This window comes from Aptenodytes forsteri, unplaced genomic scaffold (assembly GCF_000699145.1).
Source record: "Aptenodytes forsteri isolate BGI_AS27 unplaced genomic scaffold, ASM69914v1 Scaffold57, whole genome shotgun sequence".
Lineage (NCBI taxonomy): Eukaryota > Metazoa > Chordata > Aves > Sphenisciformes > Spheniscidae > Aptenodytes > Aptenodytes forsteri.
Window position 1 is genome coordinate 3,934,039 of NW_008796220.1, and position 13,330 is coordinate 3,947,368.

At 45.9% G+C, this 13,330-nt stretch overlaps 1 protein-coding gene across 1 annotated transcript in view; it reads left to right on the forward strand.

Annotated features, from left to right (window-relative positions):
- Positions 1–3,304: 3,304 nt before the first annotated feature.
- The window catches only part of SLC25A27 (solute carrier family 25 member 27), an 11,928-nt gene continuing 1,902 nt past the window's right edge, over positions 3,305–13,330 (forward strand). The window contains exons 1-8 of the mRNA XM_009288976.2: positions 3,305–3,574; positions 5,109–5,300; positions 6,075–6,159; positions 8,056–8,178; positions 8,940–9,052; positions 10,812–10,896; positions 11,571–11,663; positions 12,021–12,123. Of these exons, the coding sequence (XP_009287251.1) occupies positions 3,472–3,574; positions 5,109–5,300; positions 6,075–6,159; positions 8,056–8,178; positions 8,940–9,052; positions 10,812–10,896; positions 11,571–11,663; positions 12,021–12,123 (897 nt within the window). The 5' untranslated portion in view covers positions 3,305–3,471. The remainder of the gene's footprint in view (positions 3,575–5,108; positions 5,301–6,074; positions 6,160–8,055; positions 8,179–8,939; positions 9,053–10,811; positions 10,897–11,570; positions 11,664–12,020; positions 12,124–13,330) is intronic.

Consider the following 13,330-nt stretch of genomic DNA (forward strand, 5'->3'; position numbering starts at 1 on the left):
GGCTCTTTGTCCAAATCTCTTCTTCTGCTCAGTCCCAGGACCTGATCCTCAGGCCCAGACTCCTTGGTTGAACAAGCCCTGCTCAGCCTTTCTAGCCCTTCATCTGTTTGTTTCATAGACAAACATCCAGCTGTACATCACGCCTTACACCTCTCCCTTTACTCAAATACTACCTTCACGTGCATTTCCTTTTTAATCAGTCTCAGCCTTTCTGGCTCTGCCCCCAAAACTGTTTCCCCATGTCCTTCCTCCGAACCTACTTAGTTCTGTCTTTCTCCTTGTATCTGTGCTCCCAAATCTCACCAGAATAAAACCACACTGGTGTCTGAGTAAGAGATAGACCTGGACTGTGCTTAAACCTGTCCTCATGTATATTTTTATAATATTTCAATAGTTACTAACCCAGAGGCCTTATCCACTTACCAGCTTTATGTATTTTACTAGGAGAAGGATATAGTTCATTGCTACTATGTTTTGTAACACCGTACCATGGGAACACCACACCATTTGCATAGTGCACGATTTGTACACCATTTTGTACGAACATGGTTATTCCATTAAAAGTGCTTTGTACAAATACAGTTTAACTCCTTTTGTATACATGAATAGGTGCACAGACAGGAACCTTTGTGCCTGTGCAGACAGGCAGTACAGTCAAAGTAGCACAACAGAAATACACCTGATAGTAGGAGGTTAAGAGCTGTGAAAACCAGTTCTATGGCCTTCATTAAACAGTCATGCTGAAACACATTGGGATGTTACTACGTTGGTCATAGGTGCAGAAGAACAAGCCCAAATATGTCAACTATTACAAGTAGGATGTGGATCTCCATTTCACAAACTGGAAGAAACAGATAAATCACTTTTAACTCTGATATTACTACACTTCTATGTTTAGCTATCACAGCTCTTTGTATGTTTATTTCCTGGTTTTATTTTACTCATTAAATTCTTTCTTTTCCTACAAAGGGGTAAAGCAGTAAGAGAGCTAAAGGCGTTGTAATATTGGAGTATATTTTCGTTATACGCACAGCCTGAGTAGTGAGTTTAAAATGATCTGTGTATACAGGTAAGACAAGCCCTCAACCCTCTGTGAAGACATTCATTAAAGGCTTTTGTGTTTGTTTTGGACTTTTTTTTTTTGTTTAGCTTCTGCTTCTGGGGCACGATTTGGTGAAGGACACGAGATGCTACTGAAAGGCACTACTGTGAGGAGGATGCAACCAGTACGATGGTGCGATAGTCACGAACAAGCTTTCCTCAGACTAGGTCCTAGTCCTGGGCAGGTAATAGTTAATGGTCTTCCCAATGTCAAGTAACACAGTCACCACTGATGGAAGCAGGTGAGAGGGCCAGGGCAGTTTGGCTGCCTTTCTCCGGCAGCACACAGCCCTCCCAGACCCTGCTGCTGTGTTTCCATCGCATCTGAAGTCCACGCTCCCTCCCTGCATATGCAGCCTTTGATCAAACTGCCATTGGCTTTGGACAGAAACCAGAAAATGCTGTCTTACTGGAAACTGAAATAAATAAATAGGAAGGGTCCTCTCTGCTGGAGCTGTCTGCCTCAGGATTTGGGGATATATAAACTACAGCTGTTTGATGGACCTCCGTGAGCACTGGCCCTTCGCTGCTCCACGAATCACAGAGCTGTCCACGCAAGCGTCCGTCTCTAGGTCAGGCTCATTTCAAAGATCCTGTGGGAAGAGAAAATTCTTCCTCACCACCATCCCCAAATCAGTCTGGTTTAAAAAAGAACTTATTTCCCCAGACTAAAAACGACTGTGGAGAGCTGCTCTCTCCATAGGATGCCGCAGTGTAATGGGGTTTATTTTAAGGAGGGATCTAGTTGTCGTTTTCCACCCCCTAAAGCATGGTTATAGAGAAGACAGAGTGAGACTGTCCCCAGAGGTGTACATCTAAGGGATGAGAGGCAACGGACATAAGATGCAGCGTGCGAAATTCTGACTGAATGTAAGGTAAAAATGTTCACAAAGTGGTTAAGCACCAGGGCAGGCTGTGGTTGTGAAATCCCCATCCTTTGAGCTTTTCAGAAAGTGACCAAACAAGACCCTGGGCAACCTGATGTAACTCTGAAGCTATCCCTGCTCTGAGCAGAGGATTGTACTAGATGACCTCTAGAGGTCCTCTCCAGCCTAAATTACAAATCGATGGTATACAGGCTGATATATAGTGGCACAAGGTGACCCAAGCCCAGAGAATAGCTATGGAGGGAGGCACAAAAGTGCCAACAGCAGATTGCATAAACTATCTAGAATAAGGCTCCGAACCACTCGTACCCTCAGTGCAGCCAGGCATGTTTGCATTAAATTGCAATATGCCTTCTTCCCATTTTAATCAGGGTTTTGTCGGTAGTTTATCATTGCATCAATTCTAATGAATTCTAACTCAAAGAAGGATCCAATTTAATACTGATTACTGGTGACCGACGAGATAAATTCATCTGATTTTAGCTGAATATTTCACCTACAATGCTCCCTTCATTTGTCTGAATCGTTGTGACCGGGACCGCGCACCAAAATATTGGGCAGTCAGACAGGGGTGTGGGGAGGTGTTCTGGGATAAGTTTCTGTGACCTAAAAAATCCTCAAATCCTCAGCATGAGGATTAGTGATTAATGGCTAATGATTAACTTAGTGATTCAGCTGAGCCTTAATGATAAATAAAAAGCTTCTCTTGAACAGCACGTCTTACCCTTTTTTTTTCATGATGAGAACCTAAATACACCTACATTAATTTAAGAGAAATTAGGACTGGCACACAATTAACAGGGCTTCAGCATTCAGCCAGGAAAAGCTTTAAACTTTTCACATACGGGGCTTTGGGCAGAGATTGGCTTCTGTCTTCCCAGGTTTGCGTGCCCCTTGCTCAAACTGCACTGCTCTGTGCCTAATCCCCAGGAGACGTGAATTGCTACAAGCACTCCAGCACTCCAGCTCGGCATGTAGCTGTTGCTAATGCCGCTTTTGTTAAACCAGATCTGGATCAACTCATCCATCTCGGATGCCTGTGCAGCTGTTTGACACGGGGACGCAGTTTGGGGCTCCCGAGGCACAGCTGTCAATGACAGCACCCCATAAAGCAAACAGACCCCACACGCGTTCTCATAATCTTAAGGTCTCCTTAATGATGCATTTTTTTCATGTTGATAATGGACAAAATTGTGCGTGTGACTGTACCTGCACTGCCGGTTTCCTGGCAGAGGGTAGCGTTGGTGACAGACTACATTTCCCAGGAGCCTGTTGCGCAGGAGTCTCGTGTGTCACTGCACAAGGACCTTGCAGCTCTGCAGGAGGCACTTGGGCTGCTGCCGTTCCTGATGCTGGCGCTGGAGAAACATGACCTTCAGCAATTTGTCTCCTAAACAACCCAGAACAGAGCTGAGTTAGGGTCTGCTTTTGCTCCAGACCCTCGCAGGGTGGCTGGTTAGCCTTGTTTCATGTTAGACGCTAGATGTCACCTGCAGAAGAAGACAAGAGCTTACCTCTTCCAGAGAGATGGCCCCGAGCCAGCAAATTCGCTCTGTCAGCCTGTGCAGCGGCTGTGGCAGAACTAGGTACAACTCACCATGATTTTCCGAGAGGGAAGGGGGTCAAAATTTACTTACGGGGGGCAGGGGGATCTTCAGTCCCCGGATGCCTCGTTCCTCAGTGTTCGCTCCGGCTTTTATGCTCCAGAAAATCTGTTCGTTCCACTCTGCTCGTCGCGACTTTTCAATTAATTTAAGCCTTGCAAGTGTTTTATGCCAGCTGACTGTGGCTGGAGGGAGGGTTTTTCAGGTTGAAATCTTTGCCTCCGAGACCGAAGGGCTGCAGTCATTAACACAGAGCAGTTGTGACTAATTTAAGCTTTGCGCTTGCTGGGTTTCTGGAAGAAGACTAAAGAGGCAGGACGATCTGTTGCCTAAGTTAGTAGCAAGGGGCTGACTTCTTCAGGAATTTGCTTTTCATAGTTAATGCAGGTTAATCAAAGAAAAATCAAATCTTACATTTCTGGTTACAGTAGAGATGTCTGTAAAAATGGAGTATAGTCAACTGCTTGCTGAAATGCGTGAAAGAAGCACGCTGGCATCTGCGTAGCACTACTTTGTGACCAGTAACTTATTTGGAATATTTCTCAGCATATTTTATATAATTTCTACAAGCTCTTACAGGAGAATCTGTTGCATTGCTCTAATGATTTGTAACTTCTCAATTGTTGCTAATCTTTAAGCATGAATACCAAACAATGCACAAACACACTGTAAATCTGCTGAGGCTTTGAGCGGTGACTGTATTCCCCTAGTACCGCTGAGTCCTGCTCTGGAAGGACGCTGTAGCATGGTGTGTTGCGGAGGTATTGAACCAAAGACAACCCCTGCTCCCGGGCACTCGCCGCCTGAGACAGGCTGGGAAGGTCCATCACCCAGTGAGACACTCCGGGCCTTGAAATGAAAGTAGGGGCAGCAAATATGTACCTATACTGTTTCAGGAGCAGCCCTGGGAAGCTGAGATCGAGTTGGACCATCTTCCCTGGCCACCAGTTATTTCAGTGAGAGAAATAACAGGCTAAACATGATTTTTGTGTCTGCGTCAGAAAAGCAGCAGGTTTTAGGATGGTTCGTAGGATAGATGCTCACCTGCATGTTGTGTCTGCATTACATTGGCCACTGTGGGGTTGTTCCTGACTGTAACGTGTGCTGCCACTATGCTGGGCAGAATTGGAGAAGCCACAAGCTCAGTAAGAGATTTGACTGATCTTTATTCAGGGGGAGCAACTGGAACAGGATTTTTAATCCAGAGTCTCTTGGAAAGTATGCGTATCGCATAACAAATCCGCAAAAAGAAAGAAGGGAGAAAGATTTGGTGTTTGACGGGAATGTATTTTGGTTACTCATGCCCAGGGCCACTTTTAACAGACCTGGACGTGAATCTCCTGTTCTCCGTGAATCGCCTGCACCCCCGTTGGGTACGGTCCCTGCTGCCTGATGGTGCTTGCACGGCCTCCTTGGCCGCCTGGCAGGGGGGATTGTGGCGCAGATGTTACCAGCGTGGTAGGTCTCCCCGCAGCTGCACCCGTAGTCACGTCTGTTCCCTGCTCTTTCTCTTCAGTGACATTTCCCCTGGATCTCACAAAAACTCGACTGCAGGTCCAAGGTGAAGCTGCCGTTCATCGCAATGGAGCTGCCGCCGGCCAGGCGGTCCCTTACCGCGGCATGCTGCGCACCGCGGCTGGCATTGTGCAAGAGGAGGGCTTACGAAAGCTCTGGCAAGGAGCCACGCCGGCCGTCTACCGCCACATAGGTGATTATCTGCTCATGATGGGACAAGTTTGGGTCCTGCCTTCTGTGGCCAACAGCCTTTTGGAGTGAGCTTGCATCTTGTTGTACTTTAAATATATCTGTGAAGACTTCTTCAGCTTACCCTGCAATCCCACTTCAAAATATATGGGATTCTGGTTCAATCTCTTCTCTTCCCTCTCTTGCCCATTCCTTCACAGCCTTATTCTGGCTTCTGCGAAAACAAAATATAATTTCCCTGTGGTCTTTGCAGGAAGGTCTTCAGTGCAAGTAAGCACTCAGAGTCCTCAGAACAATAAATATCTTTTATTTGAGGGAAGTGGGTACGGGCTGGGAAAAAAAGATAAGGTTGCAAGCACTAGGATGAAGAAATGCATTAGCGGTTTGGCCACAGGTCACAGCTTTCTGTGTTTTATTTGGAAATACAGTGACAGCAACAAACCTCAAAAGCACTTGTGGGAGGTCTTGTGCTTGGCACCAGCTGAGAGGGAAGCAACGCAGTCGCATCTCCTTAGCATGTGGAGATAAGCCGTGCTGCCTCCTGGCAGACGTATGGCTCAGCCAGAGAGATTCTCTGATGCTGAAAAGTTCTGGCTCTAGCATTGCTACCAGCCGGCCCCCTCGCTTTCCCCATTTTGATCACAGACCTGAGAGCAGTGACCAGCTGACCCAGGCAAGCTCCGGGGTGTTTTACAACCAATCTCTTCACCTCTCTATCACAGTGTGACCTCCAGAAATGGCAGACCCAAGAATTGTCTCCTGCTTTTGTTTTCCACAGTGTACTCTGGCGTTCGGATGGTTGCATACGAACATCTCCGAGACTCCGTGCTTGGCAGGTCTGAGGATGAAAGCTTTCCTTTCTGGTAACGTTGCATATTCATGCTTTTGCCTGTTCGGGGATTGTCCTTACTGTAGGAACCCTGCAGCCCTAAAAGCTGTCTTTTCCTCATGGCTCACCTACCCTAAAGAGAGTAAATATAAAGTAGGGGTTTAAGCAGTGATACGGACTTTCTGATTTTAGTTTCAGGGCACTATCTTTTCATTCAGCTGGGAACAGGACTAAGAAATACTGAAGTAAGTTTCTCAGAGGCTTAACTAGGACCATGATTACTCTAATAAGGATACTCTACTAAAGAGATGGAGAAACATGATAAACCGCGTTGATAGGAGCAGCTGTCCTGGGCTGGCAGGAATTAGCCTGGGTGAGAGTGGAGGCAGGGCAGCTTTACCATGACTCAAGGTCTGTGATGTAGTGGCAGCTCTTTCATTTCCGCGTGGGCCGGGGGATGTTGGGAAGTGCAGGTGAGTCGTGGCTGACCATACAGCTGTGTGTGCCGGCTGTTGGAGAAGCAGTGAGCTATTGCACAAACCTGACACCAGCGTGAGTAACCTTGACTAATCCTACAGCCGCCTGGGTAACGCAAACCAGGGGTTCAGCTGAGCCAAACTGGACTTGCAGCTTGTGCCCTGCTCAGCTCCGAGGTCACCCAAGAGCTCGATTAGCTCCACACGGGGTGAGGACACGTTTCCAAAAGTATGATGGACATGTCAAATATCCTCTGGAGCTTTGCAGAAGAGAAGTGAGGGGTGGGACATCTCAGATTTCCAGCTGCTGGAGGGATGGGTCCCGTTACATGTTGTCCAGCAGCAGTATGGCAACGCTTTGCCGTTTTGCTGCTTGCCGTACTCCTGGGTAAGAAATTATTATGCCATTGGATTATTAACAGGGAGTGTAAGAATAGGCAGGTTTGCTGATTCTGGTGGTGTATTTTAGCCCAAGAGATGGAAATTTCCTGGCTACTGAAGAGGCAGACTGCGAAAGACAAGACACTATTTTGTTCTTGTGTGTATGGCAGACATCAACCTAAGTTAAATCTGTGCCTCCTTCCCGAGGAGACAAATGTTCCCTATAAACAGCAAACCCAAAGTCTTTGTTTTGCAAGTTCAATTCAGCAACAGTTAAATCTCATGCAATCCCTTTTTTGACAATGCAAGCAGTATATAGCCACAAAATTAACTCTTTGCCCATGGGGAATGGAGCAGATTTTTCTGTAAGTTTTGCAAAATTTGGTAATTTTGTCAAATTCTTATTGTTAAAATGTCAGTCATGTACTTTTATAATCATATACAGTATCACATCCAATCAAGTATTTCACTCCAAAATCAAATCTTGGGTCCAAAATGAAACTGTTTTTAGGATGGGATTTATAACATCTAATACACAATTCTTGTCATGCCTGATGCTATGGAAGAGGGAACTAGGGATAATAATGAAATTTCTGGTTCTACTAAAATAAGTAGAACCAGAAAATTAACACAACTCATCTAGTAGCAATGGGAGATAAAGAAAAGTTTTATCTATCAGCAAGCAGTTTAGAGTTTCAGGCTGGCATTCAGTTATTGTAATACATGGAGCACCATCCCTTACTTGTGTACCTTGCCATCCTGCCTTTAAACCTTAAGCGAGGAGCATAGTGTAACCTGGAGAGGAAGCGGAGCATCTTGGTGATGTATAATAACTTGATTTTTTTCCCCAAGATAAGTTTTAAACCTTTCTTAAAATTGACAGAAGTATTATTGACTACCTTAACTACCTGCAGTTGCCACAATTATTACCTTAACTTTGGCTGTTAATAAAAGGAATAACCGTTTACACTTGTTTCACCTGGGTCGTGCTGCTGAACTCTTCAGCTCAAGCACTGCGATTTGTAAAGATTTTCAGTGTATTCTGGAGCACATTTTCTTTCCCTGTTCGGCAGGAAAGCTGTAGTTGGAGGCATGTCTGCAGGTGCCATCGGACAGTTTTTCGCCAGCCCAACTGATCTGGTGAAGGTGCAGATGCAGATGGAAGGCAAAAGGAAGCTGGAAGGAAAGCCGTTAAGGTCAGTTCCTCTTGAAGCTGGTGGTTTTTTCCTGTTAACGATTACTCTTTGGCTGAGGGTGTGGTTGTCTCTGTTTTCTGCCACCCCCTCTCCCCAGCTGCTCGGAGCCCTTTCAGGGGAAGAGCAGTGCCTGGGAGGCACGTGATGGCTCTGGGCAGTGGAGAGGGTGGGGAGTCTGAGACTTCCTCCTTATTCCATCTATACTCACCTTTCTTATTCTGATGTATTGGTCCCAGAGACCACAAACCCTCGGCCATCCTACATGTGCAGCATGTCCATGCCAGGGCTCTGCCGGGGGGAAGGAAGGATGCTTTCTGAAGAGGGGAAGCTGGAAGAAAGGATGGGGAACATGGCTCGTGCAGGATGCACAGGCGCAGGGAAGGGCTGGGTCGCCTGCAGACAGCAGGGCTCGAGACCCTCCTGCAGATACCAGGGCACACTGCTCTTTGCATCCAAAACTGCTGGCATCGTTTGGTGTCTCGTACATTTAGTATTGCAACCCAGCTGTGGGATCAAAGGGTCGTCTGTCATTAGCGACCAGACTGCTGCTTACCAGGGCAACCGGTACGTTTGGTAAAATATCATGGCATGAAAGTCAAAGATGGATCCAAAAATGGATCAAAAAATGGATCCGGAGGGCCAGATCCTCGCAGCTATAAATTGCCTTTCCTATGTGAGGACCTGGCGCAGCTAAGTGCTGGAACATGCAAAGATTTCTCCATAGCTGGGCTCTCTACTTACTAGTTGCATATTGATTTCAGGTTTCGAGGAGTGCACCACGCATTTATGAAAATCCTGTCCGAAGGAGGAATACGGGGGCTTTGGGCTGGATGGGTGCCAAATGTCCAGAGAGCTGCTCTGGTGAACATGGGAGGTAAATTTCATAACTTGGTCTGCAGCGCTTAAGTCCGCATGTAAGCTTTAAGGAGAGTTCAGCTGCTCCCCTGATCTTCGTCTCTTGGTTATCTACACTGGGGACCTGTTTGAAGCGCACTGCAGGTGACTTCTGCCTTGAGCATTTTATTCCTGTGGAAATCAAGTTACTTAAAAGTAACAATTTGTGCCTGAGCCTGAGGGATGGTGACCTGGGAGCTGAGGGGGTCCCACAGCCAGCAGAGCAAGGACCTTGCCAGCCACGACCCAGCTCCCTGGTGCCCAAGTACGGTGAGCAGGGTAGAGCCAGCGAAGGCAGCCAGGTTCCACTGAGATCCAGATCCTCGGGAAAGCATGTGGTAATGAGGCAGGTCTGAGGCCAAGCCAGGAAGCTGCGTCAGCATCAGGTCTGGTGAGGGTCACCAGCGTCAGACACAGCTCAGCGATCACCAGCAGGTCTGTGGTGATAAAAGAGGTCCAAGGTTGAGTTAGGGAGACGGTCCATGGGTCAGTGTCCAGATCAATAAGGTCCACAGCCCAGGCATGGTGTGATGGAGCTGCAGACAGGTACACCTACAGTGTAGTTCAGGCAGGGACTGAGGGTTATAAGGTGAAGTGGCTGCCTGAGCGCTCGGCTGATCCAAGATGCACTCACTCCTTCCACATACAGATAGAGCTTTCCTGTGCCTCTCCAAAACGGCTAGGATGTGTTGGACGGTCTTTGCTCTCCTTCCTGAGGTTCTGTTTATAAAGTAAGGAGGGAGATGTCTTTGGGACCAAAAGACATTGCCTGTGGGTGCCCACCATAAACACTTGCTCTGTGCTTGGTGGCACATATTATAGCATTGCCTTGGCAATTTTTTATTTTGCATGCTTAAATTTTTTTGGCATGACAGCTACTAATTTCTACGTCATTCAGCACAGGGATAGATTAGCAGCATGACCAAAAAGTATCTTTGAAGATAGAAAATCAGAGGTGGTGTAAGCTTACACTTTGCTATGCAGCAGTAAAGGAATCACTGGATGGATAACGTTTGCAGCAGGAACTGTTAAATGAGGGCTATAGAAAGACTATTAACTAAGGTATGTATCTCCATACACAACGTTAACATGCAGTCTCGGCATGTAAAATTAAACAAGCAAACTCTTTTACAAGTGGGAAATGATCTCCACTGGGTGTGTTTGGGCTGTAAAGCACCACAAAGTGCTGGGAGGGTCATCCTGGTCAGTAGGCTGGGCTCTTAAGTTTCAAGGTCAGGACATTGGAAATGCAACCCAGGTCTGCTGTTAACTTTCAGATCACTGTCTTTCATTCAGATGCCCGGACGCCGTAACTCATGTCTGCTTTCAGAACATGATGTAACTTCCATGACATCATCTACATTTTTTTGTCTAACATTTCTAACATTTTTATAACACTTGCACAGAGGTGGGAGAGGTAGAACTGTCCTTATAGTGACGTTTTTGGGTTTGGTTAATGAGTTATTTTGCAGAATTTTCCATTTGGGATCCATTTTATCATTTGTAGGGTGAATCAGAGAAGATGGTAGTAGAAGGGAGCGCATACTCACATATCAAACGACAGGACCTAGATGCCACAACTGTCACCAGAAACTGGGGGCGTAGTGCCAGCTGCGCCAATGGGAGGAGCTGCACTGGAAATTTAGGTCTTGCCAAGCCTCCATCCTATGTCAGTAATGAACAGCACAGCCACCATTTACTTCTTGCAATGCTGTTTTTTCTCATTATCCTCTTTACAGATCTGACCACTTACGACTCAGTGAAACACTTTTTGCTTCTGAACACGCCGCTTGTGGACAATAGTGTGACTCACAGCGTTGCCAGGTGCCCTATTCCCCAATTACCCCTTTTCCGCCGCGGAGTATTTCCAGCCTTGCTGTCTTGATCTGCCTCTCTGTGCCAGCAGAACCCCCTATTCTTTGGTCGTGATGCTGCTGACAAAGTGCACCTTTATAACTACTTTTTTTTTTTGCCTGAGAGGACATCTTTGTACAAAAGACGTGACAAAAGATGCAACCATTGCTACAAAACTGCCCTCACTAGAAGTGCTTTGCCGATGCGTTTAAACACCTCAAACACCTGTGAGAGCACAGGAATTTTCTTTTCTAGAACTGCTACTATTTTATCTAATCTAGTTTTAATTTTAGCAAACCATAAGAATGAGCAATATAAACTCTGCAGAACAACCTCTTTTACTCCCTTAAATTATGAAGAAATCTGCTTTATATAAACAATATCATAAATTGCCTATTGTGGGTCCTTTATCCCTGCCTCAGAACTGCACACAGAGGTGAGGGAAGCTGGTGCTGGGAGGACATCTGAGCAAGAGCAATACTAGCAAGCCTCCTCCCAAATCAAGTTTAAGTTAAGTTATGAGGTATTACTCATGATTTTATGATAACTGTTTTATTATATTATATATTATTAGAACAGGAATCATGATGCTTAAATTGTTGTGATAAATCTTAGTTTCTTTAAGTATCTGTTGCTGTTGACAGTTGCTGTTCTGGCCTGGTAGCTGCTGTTCTGGGAACTCCTGCTGATGTTGTCAAAACCCGGATAATGAATCAGCCGAGAGATAAGCAGGGAAGGTACAGACACTTCAGAGACCGACTTTTCAGTAGAAAATTGAAACCCTGAGTCTCACTGATTTCACTGGGAGTGAGATTTCACTGGGAGTGAAGTGCTAAGTCTCTGATTTGCTCTTCATCTTTCTGATGATCATTTTATTGTTTTAGTTTTGTGTGTCCAGGGGGTTTGTTGCGATGGCCACCTAAGCATACCCAGTTACTTAGTGGATTTCAGTTCTGATGAGACTCCAGTGAGCTTACAAAAGAGCTCTTGCTTGTACAAATTTATCTGGTACAGATGATTTGGGGGGGGGGTGGAATTTTTTAAATTGCCTATTTGTAATCCTAACAGTATTTGTTCTCCTTGCACGTTGCCAGAGGTCTGCTGTATAAGTCTTCCATGGACTGCTTGATTCAAACTGTACAGGGTGAAGGGTTTATGTCTCTATACAAAGGCTTTATACCAACCTGGATGCGAATGGTAAGTGCCTTTTAACTCTCTTTACAAGACAGTTGAACAATGTGGCATTAAAATGTAAGGAGTTCTTTCTGTGTCAACACTTTTCCAAAACTATTTGGGTCTCTTGATTTATTTAATTGCAGTTAGCATAGTTGAATGTAGTGGCTGACACAACTGTATGCAGTGTCACTTACCCCATGTTGCCTCTTGCATCTCTTTAATTTGGAAAATGATGTCCTGCTTAATTGCAAGCGATTTTCCTTGCTTTTGTTATAATTTCAGGCTCCCTCCTTTCTCCCTTCCTAAACTCTCCTTTGTTCCCTTCTTGCTCCCAGCCCTGGAGTCCCTTTGCATCCCTCTCACTTTCATTCCTCCTCTCCTGATCCCAGAATTGCTTTATTACTGCTCCATCCCAGATCTCACCCTTGCCCCTCTTGTATTCAGCCTAGCGGCTTTCTCTTGCAACTGCTGCGCTGTTAAAGCTACATCTGTACCATTAAGCCAAGCAGCAGTTGGAGCCTGGGAGCTGGAACTTGGCTGCCTAGACTGTTAGTTTGGGCAAGGGACAATTGCCAATAGCAAATTTAGATGTGACCACCTTTTTTTTTTTTTACATCTGTAAGAATTTAACAGTATGGCTACGTCTGGACTCTGCCAGCTGGCTTCAAGGTCTTGACACTGTTTAACTTACCAGATTGAGCACTAAGATCAAAGGCAAAAGCCTCCCTTCTCTAATGTAACTGAGCACAACAGTGGCCGCAGCCTCTGGTGAGAGCAATTACAGGAAGGTTCTGCTCAGTTGCTCAGTCCCCATGTCCCTGAGCCAGAGCGCGTTCAGTATTGATGGGGTCTTTGCAAGTTTACTACTAAGCTAAAAATTTCCATGGAGCATACACCAACTTAGATTTCCCAAAGGCTTGTAATTTTGGGAATGTTTAGCGGGTGTTTCAGAGGAGCAGGAAAAGGTGTTTCCTAGGCACAAGGCAGCCTTTTGCCAAACACCATTTATTGCCAAAAAAAAAACCAACCTAGAGCTTCTCAACTAAATGGGTGCAGGATATAAATTTTATGTGAGGAATCATAGAATAGTTTGGGTTGGAAGGGACCTCTAAAGGTCATCTAGTCCAACCCCCCTGCCGTGGGCAGGGACATCTGCAACTAGAGCAGGTTGCTCAGAGCCCCCTCCAACCTGACCTGGAATGTTTCCAGGGATGGGGCATCCACCACC